The following is a 19,455-nucleotide window of genomic DNA, read 5'->3' as shown; positions in this document are numbered from 1 at the left end:
TAGTTGACCATTTAGTATCAGATGTGGCTAATATCAAAAACAAAGGCCTCGAGATTTTGCTTATTTTACCAATATAAAATATGATCATGTCTTAATTTTTAATTATTTAATTAGTATAGTAAGGTCTGACTTTGCTTATGCAAAACTCCTGTCACTTAAAATAATACATATACTGTACAGTATAGAATATAAAGTCATGGTGCAGCGGAACAAGAATGAATATTGTTTATGACTTATCATAACATATTGTTTATGGCAAAGAAAGTATTCTTGCAAGACTCCCAGTGTTCATCCAGATTCTTTGGATTCTCCATCTTACCCCAGATATGCTCAATAATGTCCATGACGGTTGACTGGGTTGGCCTCTCCTTTAGCAGCTTAACCTTCTTTGCTTTCAGGAACTTTGATGTGGAGGCTGAAGTATGAGAGGGAGCGCTATCCTGCTGAATGAGTTTGCCCTCTCCTGTGGTTTGTAATGTAATGGGCAACACAAATGTTTTGATACATAAAGCTGTGCATGTTGCCATCCAAAATGTAGATTTTCCAAACTGAATTTAACCCCAAACCACAATTTTTACTTCACCAAACTTGACGTAGTTCTATGAGAATCTTGGGTCCATGCGGGCTCCAATAGGTAGTATTTGTGATGATTGGGATGCAGTTCAACAAATGATTCATCTAAAATATCTCCCTTCTACCACTTTTTGTAATGATTAACTAGAAGTCAAGTTATTATTTGTTGCTCTTAAACCGGGGACCGATGACAAGACTTAGACTAGTGTACTGATACAAATAGTAATAAACACAGATCTGAAATAGCAAACCTGTAAAATGCTTTACAGAAATGACAGCTTAAAAATAAAAAATAAGCCAGACAATGAATATAAGCAAAGGACAGTGACACCAAGTGGTATGATTTTGAAGTGAATTTATTATCAAGCAATAGCTGATATAGTACATGCTTTGCTAGCATAATACAACACACATTCATCCTTTGTTGTCTGTTACTTTAAAAATATCACAATTTTAAATTTTGTCATTCGTTCCAGTGGCAGCAGTGCACTTGATATAAGCTCAAATTATGAATCAAAGAGCTTTTTTTGTGAGTCTTGTAAGCTCAATGACTTAACGAAAGGCATCTATTTGTTTTCAATTGGCTACATTAATTGTCAGCATTAGTGTTTAATGTATTCTAAGTTCATAGCAACACAGTTAGTTAAACGGTAAAAAATAAAATAAAAAAATATGATACACTATTACAATGTAAGCTTGGCATATATAGATCTATGTCAGAATGCTTTATGCTATTCCCAAAACGTACACTTTTTGCCAAGTTAAAACGTGAAAAAAAGTGTTGATGTATCCGGTAACATCATCTTTTGAAAATCTTTACATATAGGTGATATATGTGCATATATAAATTGTAAAAAGTATAGATATTTCTATAATATGAATATACAAGAGGTCACATTCGTACACGCACATTTCTTTTATTTAAAAGAGACCTTTGCTCTTTTTCAGATTCAGCTGTTTCCAGTTTGGAAGCGTATTAAATTCATCCCGAGTCATCTCCAAGAGTCCCTGCAAAACAGACACAATCTGTCAGCATCAAATGCACACAGTATGAAAAATTAGCTGTTAGAAAATGAACACAACATCAGGGTCGCTAAACATTTACTCATATTTGATTTATTTGTGAACTATCTACAGTTAAAGTTAGAATTATTAGCCCCCCTTTAATTATTTTTCTTCCTTTTTTAAATATTTCCCAAATGATGTTTAACAGAGCAAAGGAATTTTCACAGTATGTCTGATAATATTTTTGTCTTCTGAAGGAAGTCTCATTTGTTTTATTTCGGCTAAAATAAAAGCAGTTTTTAATTTTTTAAACACCATTTAAAGAACAAAATTATTAGTCCCTTTAAGATATTTTTTTTCCAATATTCTACAGAACAAACCATCATTATAAAATAACTTGCCCAATTACCCTAACCTGCCTAATTAACCTAATTAACCTAGTTAAGCTGTATAGAAGTGTCTTGAAAAAGTAAAATATTTTTTACTGTCATCATTGCAAAGATAAAACAAATCAGTTATTAGAGATTAGTTATTAAAACAATTATATTTAGAAGTGTGTTAAAACATATTTGCTTCAGAAATTGGAGAAAAAAAATAAACTGGAGACTAATAATTGTCTCATGTGACAGGAAGCCATCGCAAGTGGGAGAGGATGCAAAACATGTGCTGGATAAATTGAAGGTTCATTCTGCTGAGGCGACCCCAGATTAACAAAGGGACTAAGCCAAAAAGAAAAGGACGAATGAGATAAAGTTATCAGTTTGGAAAAACTGTACTGCACCAGCACAACCTCTAACAACAATGAAAAACACAAGCAATGACGTAAACGTGCTACAGCTCAGAAAGTGTGTGACGCACACCAGGAGAAGAGTGAGTGGAGGATCATTGCCTAGTAGGACATTTCTAATTCTATAACCCCATTTATTGGAAAGCCTTAGTTATGCACCTTTACTATTTAGTATTTTCACAACTTAAAAAAAAATAATAAATTCAATTCAGGAAAAATACTCATGTTAACTTTGAATGACTAATGTGAAGTTTGAATTTAAAAAGTAAATGTCTTTATTTTTGTATAAGATTTTATTTTCACATTTAGATCTAAATAGATGGATTTCTGTAGGACAGAGCAATTGACTAAACAAGAACGTTGTTCATTTTAATATTAATATTATATAAAGAGTTATTAATGTACTTAAAAACATGACCTTACAATTCAGACGAAAGGTGGCATTAGCGATCCCCCTACTGCACACGTGTCTAATCTTTTGACAGTGTCTGACTAGTCAACAACTCTGTTGTAACGGCCACACTATTTAAGCAGCATCTGCAGTTTTTGACATTAAGCTGACAGGCATTGAAGAAAATTGGATAAATATAGACTGAAAACAGACTGCTCGCATCTATGTGATCAAAATCTTCCAACAAACAGACTGCTGAGATCAGATCATTAACAGTTGCTACTGTATATGCAGAAGTTATTATTACACACCTTTGGTTTCATATTTCTTGCCTTTTTCATTGCCTTCTTACGGCCAAACTTGTCAAGATATCAACAATCTGCTCACAATTTAGCTTGTCTTAAATCCATGCTGAGCCAATAATGGCTAATAATGAGATCAAGAATTGTGTGAATTTTGGTGACTGTGAGTAGGCTTTTGGATGACAACCTTTTCAAGGTATACCACAGTTTGGAAAAGTCAAGGTTACAAAACTAAACCAAATTTTTTTGTTATACCGTTCCTACGGTATATGTAAGATCTTTTTTTACATGTGTTATTTTTTTTTTTTTTTGCACAGCAGTATCTGCAGCAGAAAAGATATCCAAAGATGCGGTTTTAAATTGTAAAGAAGTCTGTGTTTTTGAAACCAAAGAATACAGCAGAAGTCAATGATGCATTAGAAATATTTAGCCTTACATGTTTACTGTTCCAATGTTACTGTTAAATGTAAATGTTTCTCAAAATAAAATATCTTGGCTTTGGCTGAAATCACCTACTATTCAGTGCATTTGAATTAACTACTCGACCACTAGAAAATATGTTCTATGTAGTATGAATAGAGCTTGGACTTACTATGGATGCCATTTTGTCATCAACACATGAAAAATCCGCATCAGTTGTGTCGCTTTACTCATTCATATTCTCACATGGTGCATCACTGGATAGTGTAATGTGCATCAGGTGCAAATTTCAGAATCTCGCCGGAAGTAGTAGGTTATCCTGGTACTTCTCACATACTGTTTTTCGAATTCTATAAATTCAGACATACTACTCAGCTCGCATACTGTTTTTAGCATTCTATATAGTATGGAAGTATGCCATTTTGGATGCGACCACTGTGTTCAAAGCTGAAAAAAAATCTTGTTTTTTTACCCAGACATTTTAATAAAATATATTTTAGAGCAGTAATCACAATATCGTGAAACAATTATATTTTTATCCAAGGTTATCATACCATTAGAAACTTATACAGGCCCATGCCTAACTGTGAGTCAAAAAATGTGAGCTACAGAAACCCTGAAAAAACCTTTTTAGAGGCTGCACAATGGGCCCTCCAATGTCCACACTTGTTCAAAGTTTCTAGAGTATTCACGCATGTTGTGTTTCCGAAAAACATACATACTGTACAAAAACTGTACATACTGATAAAAAAATTAACAATGCATTAATCAACCAAAAAGTTTGAAGTGGATAAAGAAAAACTCTCATTCTTTCATCACAGCGAAATTTCATGTGGTACTGTTAGTCTGGATGATAACATCTCCGATAAAGACCATGTTTGAGCATCTTTATGCAGGATATTACCTGGAAATCTTTATCTGACAAGTAGCACTCAAGGCGCAGAGGGTCCACTCCCTCTGGCAGGGGTTTGGACGTGAGCTCTTCCACAGTGTACTGCTGCCTGCTAAGCTTAGACAGGGCATCTTTAACCAGAATAACTTTATTACGGGCCCCTTCCACCTGCACAGACATCCAAACACAGCTTCATTATCCATAGACTTCAAATTTAAACATCTCGGGTTGTACTGAAATAGACCATTATTTACACAATGGTCTATTCAATAATTAATAAAGCAACAACTCATCTGCAGCATTTAAAATACTACAGAGAATATAATTACATAGATTATTTTGTAGAAGTACTAATAGATAAAATGAAAGACAAATGAAATCTCTTCAAACTGTTTTTTCAATGTGTCCTTGATTAAACATGACGTATAAGGATATTTTCTTTATGCTTTTAAGTGTCAGCAGTATCAATGGGACAACAATATGTCACATTCTTAAATAAAACAAATCTTCCTTTGGGTTTTCGATGATATATGAATGTTTTATGTGTGTGGAATGGCATGATGGTGAATTAATAATGACACAACTGTCATTGTTTTGCCTCACTAATTACAAACCTAATTTTTAAATATAACAGATCAATGCATTATAAAAACATCCTGCAGGTTTCAGATCTCAAAACCTTAGTCTAAAAACAGCTTTTTTTGAAGCCAAAATGTCAAAACTACACGCTGTAAAATGTGCCACTTTATAACATAGCAATGCAGCTCACAAAAGGTCAATGGCTGCTTTTACACAGATGAGTGCATGTCATAGGTAAATAAGAAGAGAGGCAAATTAAAACTAAGGTCAAAGTTGGGACAAAGACAAAAGACTGCCCAGTCCAAGTTTTTGCAAAGCCTTCTTTCTGATCCAGGAATTAAGAAAGAGTTCAGGAACTGTATTTTTATTAGAGTTCCATACAGTGTTAGTAAGAACTTGGTCTTTCATTCACTTCATAAAGTAAGACAATGCTGTACTGACGATATTAGATCTGAAAGCAACTAATTTGAGCAACTGCTTTAATTATGTGGTCTCACACCTTGTGTGTTGATTATAGATCCCTTTCTATAGTATTTTAATAGTGTTTTAACTTAAATCACAGAGACTCCTTATGGGTTTTATAATGACTCACTCTGAGCCAGATTTGAAGTGGCGAGCTGAGGATGCTAAAGGGGTTTAGCCAGTTTTCCTCTGCTACAACAGCACTGTCTATCCACAAAGGATACTGGCCATCAAACAAACAAATAGATGTTTATATTGGTGTGGATCCTTGTGAAATTTTGAAAATGTTTTAATATGCAAAATTGTCAGCTAATCACACCATTGGGAGTTTACAACTAACTATGCTTCACATCTCTGGTGTTCTGAAAGCTAAATGTGGTGGCTTATACCTGCACTTTAATACTTGGGTCTTTCTCCCAGTAAGGAAAGATGTTGGTAAAGGTGAGTGGCTCTGCACCAGCCAGGATCAGGTAAGCTTGAGGAGGCCGTCTGGAGTTTTTCTCTGAAAAACAAGCACATAAAATACGTCATTACTTAGCAAAGCAATAAAATATGCATTAATCTACATTATACATAAAGAATACAAACATATTTTCTGATTTTACATGATAGCTTTACACATAAAAACTCTTTGTTCTTAGCCTTGTGTTAATAAACAACAACAACTGTGACTTAATTTATTTTCATGAATCACAAAAGAAGTCATCACCATTCACAGTCATCTTTTGTGTACCTTTTCAACAAAAGTGAATCGTGACTGAGGCTGAACAAAAATCTAATGGCTTTAAAAAACTAGGGTGAGTAAACAGAAAACAATTTACTTTTCAGTTGAATTATTCAAATTATAAGCTTGTACATTCACACCTTATCCCACTAGTTCATATACTGAGATCAAAAATAAAACCACTTTTTTTATTATTATTATTATTTCCATGTCAAAGTCTCATGCATCATACCTTTAAGCATAACACACTTTTTTCAAAAAAATCTACTGAGAGTTTTCTGTTAGTGGAAATAAAAACAAACAAAATAAATGAATAGACTACTTTATGGCACAATTCACAAATTCAAAAAGACCAAGACATTTTCATTTTTGGGTGAACAATCCCTTAAATTTTTTAGAGTGTTTTGCTAAGCCAGTTGATCGTTCCATGTGTTAAGTTATGCATTTTATTTAGATTTTTTTTTTTTTTTTTTTTTTACAAGATGGAATAATGACATTTGCCTTCATGAGCTACTCGAAATTTACAAAAGGATGCCGTCACAACCATAGTCACATTCTTTCTGTTCCCCTCATGTGAAATTGTGTTCATCCCACCCTTGGGTTGAAATTGGTCACACGGTTGGCATAGCTGTAGTTGATAATCATTACAATATTTCTCCAAGTCAGTCCTGTCATTTAAGCGTTAAAATTCACAGAAACTATTCCAGATCACGATTTGATCCATTGTCAATTAACGTTTGATTTATTCATAAAAATAAAAAAAAGCTAGAAATCTGCTTTTTACAACAAGTTCCATTTGTGATCAAATTTAGCTTGACCATCCACCAAACAGGAACCTAACCATGCCAAAGAAACCAAGTTGAATTATAAAAACTATGAGGCAACCAGTGCAAGTTGACATTAAGATTGTGCTACCTGGGATATTTCTGATAAATGTATTGTTATTTGAATAAGGTAGGTTTCACATCTTTAAAGTTCTTTCATGTTATTCTAATATTAAAATACTAAGAATGATGAATGCAGTGTATCTCGGGATAATAGATGCAATGCATTTAAGCAGGAGGGCAATCTTATACTGTATTTTGTTTATTTTAGCCACAAAAGGCGAAAACTGTCATGAGGACAGTCATGTCAAGTCACCTTTATTTCTATAACGCTTCATAAAATTCAAATTTTATTAGTCATATTCAGTCCAAAAGCTAATTTTGTTGTTGCTTTGTTCTAGTGATGAATCAGTTCAGTTCAATGCAAGTGTCATTATTGAAGGATGTGAATTACTGCAGAGCAGCTCTACTGTCCCCAACTAAACCACAGTGACAGTGGCAAGAAACCAGAACTCCAACAATTGACGGAAAAGGAAAAAATAAAACAAAAACACAGTGAGATGTAGAAAGTGGATGGCCAAAATATACTGTTTGGCTTCAGAATATCAACCTAAACTTTAGATTTGTATAGTTGAATGAGTTTTGGCTTACTTTTGGCGTATATTTCAAATGACTTAAGGTCAGTCCTTATTAAAAGATTGCACTTAAACATCGAACATACTATTTGATATAATACTAGGTTATTATAAAAAGGCAATTTTGTGCTTCAAGATTTAAGATGTTTTATGTTTAGGATGTAAATATGTACTGCACAAAACAGTTGTCAGATCCATTTAGGGCCTTGCGGAAAGATGTATGTTTAACTTGAAAGTATATGCACAGTATTTGTTACTGTATAACCATCCAGATTATCCACCATTAGTATAGGATTCAAGGGAGACTGGCAAAAGTCTAATTCTTTCAATATACAATTCATGTTGCTCTCTAAAGCACGGGTCTTAAACTCAGATTGGCCATATCAGTGACTGACAATTCATCAAAGGGCTGTTTTAACATTCAAGCACAAGAAAAAAGTGGAAACCTGATGTAATTGATGAACTTCTTCCCCAGAGTATCAAAGCTCCTTTTTGTTTCTTGTTGTACATGCTGTATTGAAGTGGTAGTTTAATATGCTATGAAAATACTACAATTTAATAATAGGCATGATAGTAATAATAATAATAATAATGTTATAATTGATTGTTGCTTAATTAAAAGTTTAACAGATAGCGTAAGACAGCAGAAAAGAGTTTGGGTGGACTTTGTTGACTTTACTTGCATTTGTTCGTCTCAATATCATTCTTTATTAAAAAACTACAACAAAGAGGGGGAAAGTTTGAGTATATTCACTTTTACTTTAACATGTTCAATTCAGCCAGCAGTAAAATTTTCCTAATGCACATTTTTTTTTTACAAATCTTAATATGCATATTAGGAAAATCTATTAATGAGACCATTTGAATCGAATATTAGCAAAATGATCATAATTACACGACTAGCATAATGTGTAAGCCACGAAGAAGTATTTGTACAACAAAATACCGATAATAATCAAATGACCCTTGAATATTCACAAAAATAGAGCTTTAGTAAAAATAGAGCACTTACGATCATATATTTCAACATTTAAATCAACCGCAGAAATAATCTGCATGTGCGTTACTCTTGACTGCACGTTGAGAGAATCTGAAAGTAACCCGCATAGATAGTACAGTATTTTAAATGGCCAGTAGGTAGAGGTAAAAACTACAAGTGTCTATATGCGACTGCACAACAATGATAGTGATTCAAAAATACATGTTTTGTTGGGCCAAATCATATTATATTTGGTGGGAGGAACGTGGGGCGGCAGTTTGAGACCCCTGCTGTAAAGTTTTAGTCAAGTATGAACAAAGTCCGTCTCCTTAGAATGATTAATATGTTCATCGATACCTTTCTATGAAGTGAGGTGAGTCTGTATTTATTGGATGTCCATCTTCCACACACAAAAACTGATGAAAATAGATGTGTGAAGAGAAGAATCTAACTTTGTCAACCATATGAGTTTCTTCTTCCATTATATTAGAGGGTGACCCAATAGCACCGTTTACCACCCTTGAAAGTCAAGTTATTTAATCTTATTTTCTAGCACTAGATCACAACAGAAGTCATTTAAGATTCACATCCCACAGAACAGGTCTATACTTGGTTATTTTATTAAACAAACAAAAAAATAGCCTTGTGTCATTTTTTATCTTTCCATGAGGGCATGTCTTTTCTGTCTCTACATTGCACATCTACATTTTACTGCTCTTTGTATACTGCGCACAGTAAAATTCAGCTCAGATGTGTCCACCAGTGGAGAGAGAGCATGAGTCGGAAAATATGTTGTATGAACTAGATGGAAATTACAGGGAAAAAAAATCTGCTGAGCCTGGCAAAAGTATCAATCCTGATTTTAGACGCAGTGCTGTGAATCTGAGTGTGTGACCCACATTATCACAAGGTTGTATATAAGGTTGTACAAATTGCTAAACAGATGCATATAAATGCTCTGATTATTTATTGTTTTCAGCTACTTGATATATCAGCCTTTATGGCCGGTTATAATCTGATTTATGGGAGAATACAAAACAAAATGCAGCTCACTTTTACTTGTATAGTAATTTGGTGAAGGAATGTAAAGGAATTATATTTCCATAACAGAGTAGTACAGTATATAGGACTAGTACAGACTACTGAAATGCATATAATCTATTGCTCTAAACCTTCCAATAATCTGTCTTTATATAAATAGCCTTAAAATGCTTAGCTTTATAATCAAAGCTCTGTAAATGTATCTAATATATGTATGCAGTGTAATCAATTCAGTAGGCCTACAAAGCTGGCTGATAGAACAAAAATATATATTCGAAAAATATACTATTGCTTAAAAGATTTGAACAGAGTTGTGTTTATTTTGAATATATACAGTGTTGAATGACTTTATAGGGTTAAAGTCTTTGCTTCTCTCATGTTTCCTTTATGTTAATTACATAGACATAAACCTAAAGGAAATGCTGCACAAGAAAGCGGGAGGAATCGTGAATAGACAGGATAAGCTGGAATTGAAATTAATCTGCACAGTTTTCCTGTTGCTTAGAGGACTGCCTTAACTTTACCGGATTTCCAGCACTTCCTCCAGAGTCTGCAGGGACTGTAGTGATGGAAACTACTGCCCACATCACTGTCTGAAAGCACTAATGTGGACATTAGTCATCATGGAATACCGATCCGAATGAAGGTAGAATAATATGATCCATCAAGGGAGATATGACGTGTAAAAGTCTTGCATTCGCACATGAGCAACATGTCTATCATTAAGTAACAAAAAAAAGAAAAAAAAAATTAGAAAGAGGTAGACTAGCAGTGGTAAAATGACTAGATTCATGGTTGTTGGTGACGCAGTGGCACAGTAGGTAGTGCTGTCACCTCACAGCAAGAAGGTCGCTGGTTCGAGTCTGGGTCAGTTGGCGCTTCTGTGTGGAGTTTGCATGTTCTCCCGTTGCCGTTCCTCCGGGTGCTCCGGTTTCCACCACAGCCCAAATACATGTGGTGCAGGTGAATTGGGTAGGCTAAATTGTCTGTAGTGTATGAGTGTGAATAAGTGTGTGTGGATGTTTCCCAGAGATGGGTTGCGACTGGAAGGGCATCTGCTGCGTAATAACGTGCTGGATAAGTTGTCGGTTCATTCCGCTGTGGCGCCCCCTGATTAATAAAAGGACCAAGCCAAAAAGAAAATGAATGAATGAATGAATGGTTGTTGTTCACAGTAGATTACTAGGAATTATTAAAGTAAGCATTACATGAGGCATACAGGGCGACGCAGGGCCGCAGTAGGTAGTGCTGTCGCCTCATGTCAAGAAGGTCGCTGGTTCGAGCATCAGCTGAGTCAGTTGATGGAGTTTGCATGTTCTCCCTGCATTCGCGTGGGTTTCCTCCGGGTGCTCCAGTTTCCCCCAGAGTCCAAAAACATGCAATACAGGTGAAATGAGTAGGCTAAATTGTAAGTAGTGTATGAGTGTAAATGAGTGTAAGTAAATGTTTCCCAGAGATGGGATACAGCTGAAAGGGCATGCGCTGCGTAAAAAACTGGATAAGTTGGCGGTTCATTCTGCTGTGGCGACCCTGGATTAATAAAGGGACTAAGCCGAAAAAAAAAAACGAATGAATGAACGAGGCATACACAGAGACAGAAGAAATAAATGAAAACAATATAGGCTAGAATTAAAATAATATAGCCCATTTAGCAGCCTTCTTTTAAATTGTAGTAGGCCTATATAAAAATAGCGCCGGGCTGTTTCTCAGTGTTTTGCTGGTAATGTCTTTAAATAAATAATTACTGAGGCCTGTTTAATTATTAATTTATTATTTATGCACAGTAATTGAAACATAAAATGAGATAGTAAAATATAATCAACAATGAAAATGTAAATAAACTGTAAATGATAAAGCTTATTTATTCTTAGTCTTAGTCCTATAGCTTTAAAATAACACTGTTCAGTATACATTTAGGCTAAAACACTGCTTCATTTATTTATTAATCGAATAATTAATATATTTATTTACGCCTACTTATTTGTATGTATGTTTGTCCCTTCATTTTAGTTGCCTTTTATTTTTTTTATTCTACTATCCAAAATGAATCCTCTTTTCACATAAGTTTACAATGATAATAAATTTTGTTTTTAAGTTACACATACGTTTTTAAATAATTAACTAAGTAATTATAATTCTTTGTTTTATTGTTTCGTCTTCATTTACAAGTAGCAGAGTATGTACACCTACTGTATAGGCCAGGTGTAACGACTGGGTGGAGTGACAAAGACAACTGGAGGTAAGATCCAATATGCAGGTTTATTCAGCGTCAGGCAAGCAATGGTCATACAGGTGCAAACGGGTATATTAAGGCAGTCCAGAATCATAAACGTTAAACAGGCAAAAGGTCGAAAGGCAGGCGGCTATACAGGATGACAAGGATACAAGGCTAGGTTCAAACACGGAAAAATAAGACAGGGAAACGCGTTGTAATGTCACACTGGGTAAACAAGACTCGGCAACCTGGAAGGGTGAAAGAGTGGCTTATGAATGGTTTGTATCAGTCTCTGACAAGGTGAAGCTGGTGATTGGAACCAGGGTAGATGAATGAGCAGGCGTGCGTGTCTGGGAGAAATGCATGTATGAATGTGTAGTCCTGGGGAATGCGAAAGTGTAGTCCTGAGAGTTCGTGTGAGAACCAGCGATCTCTGGAAAGCGATCGCTGGTTGTGTGACACCAGGGCTATTCAATTAGTTTGTCATGGGAGCCAGTTCATGAAAAGCATCCCAAAATATGACTTGCATCATGAGTAATGGCACAACAGCACATGAGATACCATATGTTTTATTTTTGCTCCTTAAGACACCCACAATGTATTTTTCTACATTAAAATGTTAATATATTGTATTTTGAAAGTACATATCAGTGCATTGTGTAATAGGCTTTTTTTTTTTTTTTTTTTTTACAAACATTCAAATGTTGTATTGCACAACAAAAGCATTGCATTGTTTAAGTAGACTACTTCTACATTCAAACACATTTATATGCTATGTTTTAAACTGCATAACAATTATGGATGCAACAATTATAGATTTTGGTTTAACGATTATATAGTCTGAAGAATAATCATGGTTTCACGATTATATAAATTTAAGCTTCATATTAGGTAAGTAGTTAAATTAAATGTTGTTATCATCTGCGTTATTTTAATAATTTGTAATAATTCGTCTAACATATCTTTTGCTTCTATTGCATGCTACGGCGTGAGATGTTTTCACTCACGCTCTGCGCATTCATACTCATTCATAACTATATAAGACATTTTTCTACTGATTTAAATGTATCTTTGATGTCTTGGTCACACTGTTTGGAGGGCCGGAACAAATTGCCTTGCGGGCCGCCAATGAAATAGCCCTGGTATAGGCTATGGGCAGGGCCGGCGCGTCCATAGGCGGCCGCCTAGGGCAGCAGTATAGAGAGGGCGGCGTCCGCAACACCCCCCTTACCACCCGCGTCCTCGGTTATGTCCGTGACACCTCCCTCACCACCCGCGTCCTCAGATATATTCGCGCATAGGCGACAGAATCGAGAGGGCAGCGACTCCTCCATCAGCACCCGCGTGTCCTCAGATAAATCTGCGCGTAGGGCGGCAGATTAGGAGGTCCGCGACACCCTGGCATCCTCAGTTATTTCGCGCATAGGGTGGCAGAATAGAGGTCCACGACACCTCACTTCATTTTCATAACCGGTCACTTTTGTTTTCACATTGGGGTTGAGGGCGGCGTGATCGTCCTTTGCCTAGAGCGGCAGTTCAGCTTGCTCCGGCCCTGGCTATGGGGTATATGCCGAGGCATGCTAATATTACTTTAAATTTGCCATTAACCTGGGTTTAGCGCTTTCGGCGAATTGAATGCCAAAGCAAAATCCGGTGCGTTTAAGGTCTGTTTTTTTTAAAAATCAGCGATCTCTACTAGCTGAGTGATATCCAATTTAAAGTGGGTCTCAGATTGTACAAGAAGCACTGCATTAAATTACATTTCCCCCGCCATATCTTTATTAGATGAGCATTTATTTTACCCCAGTATATTCAATGGAGCTTCTGCGTTAGCCTGCCGATTCTGAAGGGCGCGTGCGAGTAAACAGCTTTTTGTCTCATTTGTAAGTCGCTTTGGATCTCATTTGTAAGTCGCTTTGGATAAAACCATCTGCTAAATGACTAAACGTAAATGTTGTCTCGTTTTACGCTTGAGCAACTAAATAAATGCTAAAGTTTATTTAACTGAATGTATTTTAATGACATAACAACATCAATGCTGTATAAGAAACCATATAAAATGAGAAAAAGTTCACAATAACAGTTACCGGAAGTGTATCAGCATGGCAACAGCACTAGCTCGGCATATACGCTATTTCTGTCCGTCCGCTTCCCGGCCCTTTGCTTCCCCTGGTGACGAAGTCGCAAACTGCAGCCATACTTAATAACACGTTCTTACTCGTATAGACCAGCGGCGGTACAAGTAACAGTGGTAATGCTCCTTTTTGTATATTGCTACTAAATAGTTTATGCATCGAGTAATGCAATGAGTAGGGATAGACTGACACTGATCTTTCTGACATGAATCAGTTTAGCAAAGAGCAAGTTTTTTTTTTTTTTTTTTTTTTTTAGCAACATCTACCTTACAATAAGTTTTGAGAGTCATTTTCTAAATTTTAAGACTGGTAAAATTACTAAAGAAATGTCTGTAATCTATCATAATTGAAAAATCTAACTAATGATCTGAGAATCCTTGTTGCAAACGTGTGTTTGTGTGTGTGTTGTTTCAAGAAAACCACTATTCATTAGTGTTGTTTTACCTTTTTTGTTTATATTTATTTATTCTTAATTTAATCATTTTATTTAATCATATGATCATTATTAATTTATATACTTACCATCATATCATTTTATTGATCATTAGTTAATGATTTAATTATTGTTATTTGTTATTTTATTATGTTTTTATATTTTATTATTAATATTTTCCTATACTTATTGCTTTACTATTATTTCATATTGTTATAATATTATGACTGTGTAGATTCAAGCAACACTTGTTTTCATGAGTAAGAGATAAGAGAATATTTCCATTTCAAGGTCTGTATTGTCTCTGGACAATGAAGCAGTAATTTCCATTGCTGTTGCTTGTGGTATATTAACAATTGTTGGATTTATCATAATCAAAGCGAGGCATTAAAACATATGCAACTAAGACTATACAATAAACTCTTCTCTTTCTTTATCATCATTACTTGGTCTCCTGCTTCTGCTCCTCTCTAGCTTTCTCAGTCAACTCCTATTTTGATAGGATGCTGGCTTGTTGTCTGGATACCCAGTAAAACAGACATTTTCTGACAGGATCTGGCGTCCGGTGCTAGATCGTATTTATCTGGCGTAAAGAGTGTGATCTAACCCAAGCTTTCACTTATGTAATGGTTTATATACAAAATGTATGTTAAAAAACAATATCTTTAGGAATTACATTATGGATAAAATCAAATAAATCACATTAAAATTTGAGCTTTCTGTGTGGGCCAGTAGTAGTAAATTTACTATCATCCATTCTTTATAAGACATATTTACAGTAACAATAGGTCCACACAGTACAGCGGCACACCCAGATGACCAATTCAGCTATGGCTGTTGGAAATCTGCCAGCTGGAATGGACTGACATGAACTTCCCAAATTCATAGTGCAGGAACCGATTTCCTGACCTCTGCCCAAAGTGAAGATCCCACCTACTTACCTTGACAGTACTGTAGTGTTGTCTCCATTGCACACTTCCTCTCACTGTCCCAGCGGATTTTGGCAGAGCCAGTTAATTCTGTATCATCTGGTTGTAGTCCTTGCCACAGGTATACTTCCATCCTGTTATCCACCAAGAACAGAGCTGCAGAGGATAAGCCAGATAGAGCAAGTATTGGCATATATTCACAAATTCTTGTTGTTTCACATCTTGCACATTGTACATTCATGTATAATGACATTTAGGCTGTTCACACTGCGCTTAATCTCAGATTATGGTCATTTTAAACATCACTTTTAAAATGACTCTTGAGCAGGGTTAGCACAATGATCCCAGGATTAACAGTTAACCCCCAGTTATAGTATGAGCAGCATCAAATATGTTTATTGATAACATAAGATTGACAATTTGAAGAGTTTAGATGCAAAACCCTCTAAATCCATCAGACCTATTTTCTTGTAAATAAGCATCTCTCAGGCTCCTCTGATTAGGTTCAGAAGTTTCATTTGATAGATAATGATAAGGTTATTAGCTGGTAAATAAAATAGCTTTTTGTCATAAATGTCACTTTAGACAATTCTTAATCTGGTTTTTAACAAGGTAGATTTTTTTTTTGCATCAAAACCAGCTAAATCCACTTGTGCTTTTTTTTTGTTGTTGTTGTTGCAAAAACCTCTAAATCCACTCATTGGGACAAGACATTTTAATTAGTTAAAAATAGTTAAAAATCACTAAAGATACAAGTACAATTATTTTACCAAACATAAAACACGTTACACAAACCACCTAAAATTAAAAATACATAACTCTGTCATTTAAGTGGCGGTTCATTCCACTGTGGCAAAGCTTGATAAATCAGGGACTAAGCCGGAGAAAAATTAATTAACGAAATCTGTCAAGTAAGTGCATTAAGTCATTCATTCTTTCATTTTCTTGCCGGCTTTGTCCCTTTATTAATCCGGGGTCACCACAGCAGAATGAACCGCCAACTTATCCAGCAAGTTTTTACGCAGCGGATGCCCTTTCAGCCACAACCCATCTCTGGGAAATGCATTAAGTCAATAACATTAAAATAGACATTAATAAAATCTTAATGATCTTTCATCGTTTCTGATATTTGAGATTGAGATTTAGATTTAATGTAAGTAGAAAAATGTAAACATTGTAAACTACGCTTTTTAGATTCAAATAATGCAGTGTAAAATGTAGGCTACAGTGCAAAACAATCATTCATTTTCTTTTCACATTAGTCTCTTTACTAATCTAGTGTCGCCACAGCGGAATGAACCACCCTCTTATCCAGCATATGTTTTACGCAGTGAATGCCCTTCCCGCTACAACCCATCACTGTGAATCCAAAAACACTCATTCAAATACATACACTATGGACAATTTAGCTTACCCAATTCACCTATGCCACATGTTTTTGGACTTGTGGGGGAAACTGTGCACCTGCAAGAAACCCACGCGAACACTGTGCAAAACATTCTGAAGTGTGTTAACATTAAAATAAAGCGGAAAAAAAGCATTTTGTATGTGCACCACTATCATTACATGCCATGTGAAAAATATACTATAAAAATACTATAAAAATATTATCGATTCAAATATTTTGTGTACTGCAAGTAGAACAGGGCAAAACAGAGACACATCAATATCTGTGCAATGTCCATTTATATAAAAAGCTTATCAGACATATTGTATTAAGTAAAATAAATAATGTATAGTTTATACATTATATTTATCTTTAAAATTAGCTTACATTTGCGAATAAAACACAGAGTAGGCTACTGTGCAAAAAAGAGATGTCTATCAGACCCTTTTAGAAGCTGTCTTTCATTCACCCTTCACATACTCAAGGTCTTGTTCGTAACTCCTCTTTTTCATCTCTTCTGTTTATATCATGTCATAGCATCCGTGGCATAAAAGAACATTTTAAGGGATGGTAATGGACGTTTTTATTAGCCATTTAGTGACAGTCAGACAGGCTCATGCAGTTCATCAAACTCCATCTTGTAAAATTTAAATCTAAAGCAGAATAAAACATCTCCTCATAAAATTTGGCTTGTCAGCACACAGCTACATTGAAAACACATGATTCAATTTGTGCTTTCTGATTGGTTCTCGGGAAATAGCATTTTTGCTGCCAAAGGCAGGTGGCATTTATAGGCTTTTGCCAACAAACTGTTATTTCTGAATGACTGATGTTGCAATTTCAAAACTATTTGTTGATGGTGTACTATGTGCCTAAAGCATTCGCTCAATGTCATTATCTTATTTTTGGCGGAAGTGCCGTTTAGCAGCTTTTGCATCTGAACTCTTCATTTAAGTGTGAGAAACATTAATATGTACCAGGTTGAGGGGCTGAATACAAGTTCTCCTGCAGGAAAGGCATGGCCATGATGGTTCCTGTCACTTGAGCAGGCCCAAATATCTCCTCTCCCTGAAAGGTTCCACCGCTGGCACTTAGAAGGAAAAGACGTGGTGTGAAGTTATACTTCCCTGGATCTGCAAACAAACAAAGAAGTATAGCAAATAAATATAGCTGATGCAGTAATTGGAGTAAATAGATCAAATTAAAAGTGACATTTTTCCAATACTTTGCTACTTGTTCACACATTGGGGTTTTAGCATAGCAGCAAGCTAACTGCAAACAGTGTTAAAATCCGTAGGTCAAGTTTACTAATTAAAAAGCAGAGCAACATGCTAACAATCGACTTCAACTAAATATGATTTGTGTCTTGATATTAAAAAAGAAAATTAATTTTAGATTTGACAGAAAAATCACACTTTTACCACAACTGTATGCTTATGCTAACAAACAACTCTACTGAAATTACTGGTTAGTTTAACCAACTGTGTGGGCTACTAAAGAACCTCTATTAAAACGTGCTGTATATTTACTGAGATACTGTTTAACACCTTTTTTTTTTAAGAAGCAAAGTTGCTCCCTGTATAGAATGTTTGAAATCAGTCATAAATGAGGTTTTGTTGTGGATACCAACAGCATCTTGTTACTCTAAATTGGCAAACGTTTTAGAACATCTGCTTTTAGACACTCATGAACTTTATCTGATTTAACCAAATCTTAATCTGTGGGTTTTAATATGGACACATCCCACCCTTTGCAAGTAGAACAGCTTTAACTCTTCTGGGAAGGCTGTCCACAAGGTTTAAGAGTGTGTTTACTGGAATTTTTGACCATTCTTCTTGAAGTTCATTTATGAGGTCAGGCACTGATGTTGGGGAGGAAGGCCTGGCTCGCAGTCTCCAAATCATTCCAAATGTGTTCTGTCAGGTTGAGGTCAGGACTGCACTGAGGGGCCATCCCCAAACTGTTCCCACAAACATGAGAGAATGAAATTGTCCAACATGTTTTGGTATGTTAAAGCATTGAGTGTTCCTTTCTATAGAACTATGAGGCCCCTAAAAAACAACCACCAAACTTTACACTTGACTGTTTTCCCAGCAACCACCAAGCCCAGACTTGTCCATCAAATTGCCGGACAAAGAAACATGATTAATCACTCCAGAGTCCAGTGTTGGCACGCTTTACACAACTTCATCTGATACTTGCATTGCACTTAGTGATGTATGGCTAAGATGCAGCTGCTTGGCAAATGAAATCCATTCCATTAAGCTCCCAATGCAGTATTTTTGAGCTAATCCACACAAAGTTTGGCAGAATGTAGCTATTGACTCTGCACAAAGTTGGCGGCTTCTGCACATAATGTGCGTCTCAGCATGTGGTGACTCCGCTCTGTGATTTTACATGGTCTTTACATTTTACATGGCGAGTTGCTGTTGTTTCCACTTTGTTATACTACTAACAGTTGAATGTGGACTATTTAGTGCTGTGGAAATATCACAAATGGATTTATTACACAGGTGGCAAACCAAGCTTGACTCACTGAGTGACCCATTCTTTCACAAATGTTTGCAGACACAGGGTGCATCTCAGTCAGCACCCTTGTTGAGTGGTCAGAGCTCTGATCATGGTGTCAGTCATTTTAAGAGCTGTCAATAACAAAACTCTTCAAGCGCACTGAAACATTAGTACCCTAAAAAGTCTCACAATGGACCGTGAAAATCGTATGAATCGTATGAATCGTATGAA

The 19,455-nt window shown here is 35.6% G+C and overlaps 1 protein-coding gene across 6 annotated transcripts in view; it reads right to left on the bottom strand.

Annotated features, from left to right (window-relative positions):
* Positions 1–911: 911 nt before the first annotated feature.
* svild (supervillin d) overlaps positions 912–19,455 on the bottom strand; it is a 135,404-nt gene continuing 116,860 nt past the window's right edge. For all 6 annotated transcript variants that reach the window (XM_087276008.1, XM_087276009.1, XM_087276010.1 and 3 more), the window contains 5 exons: positions 17,691–17,846; positions 15,339–15,482; positions 5,801–5,913; positions 4,383–4,538; positions 912–1,581 (listed from right to left, as the gene is read on the bottom strand). In XM_087276008.1, the coding sequence (XP_087132134.1) occupies positions 1,495–1,581; positions 4,383–4,538; positions 5,801–5,913; positions 15,339–15,482; positions 17,691–17,846 (656 nt within the window). In that variant the 3' untranslated portion in view covers positions 912–1,494. The remainder of the gene's footprint in view (positions 1,582–4,382; positions 4,539–5,800; positions 5,914–15,338; positions 15,483–17,690; positions 17,847–19,455) is intronic.

The sequence above is a fragment of the Danio rerio genome, chromosome 12 (genome assembly GCF_052040795.2).
Source record: "Danio rerio strain M-AB ecotype USA chromosome 12, GRCz13ab, whole genome shotgun sequence".
Lineage (NCBI taxonomy): Eukaryota > Metazoa > Chordata > Actinopteri > Cypriniformes > Danionidae > Danio > Danio rerio.
This window is presented reverse-complemented; position numbering and strand designations above follow the sequence as displayed.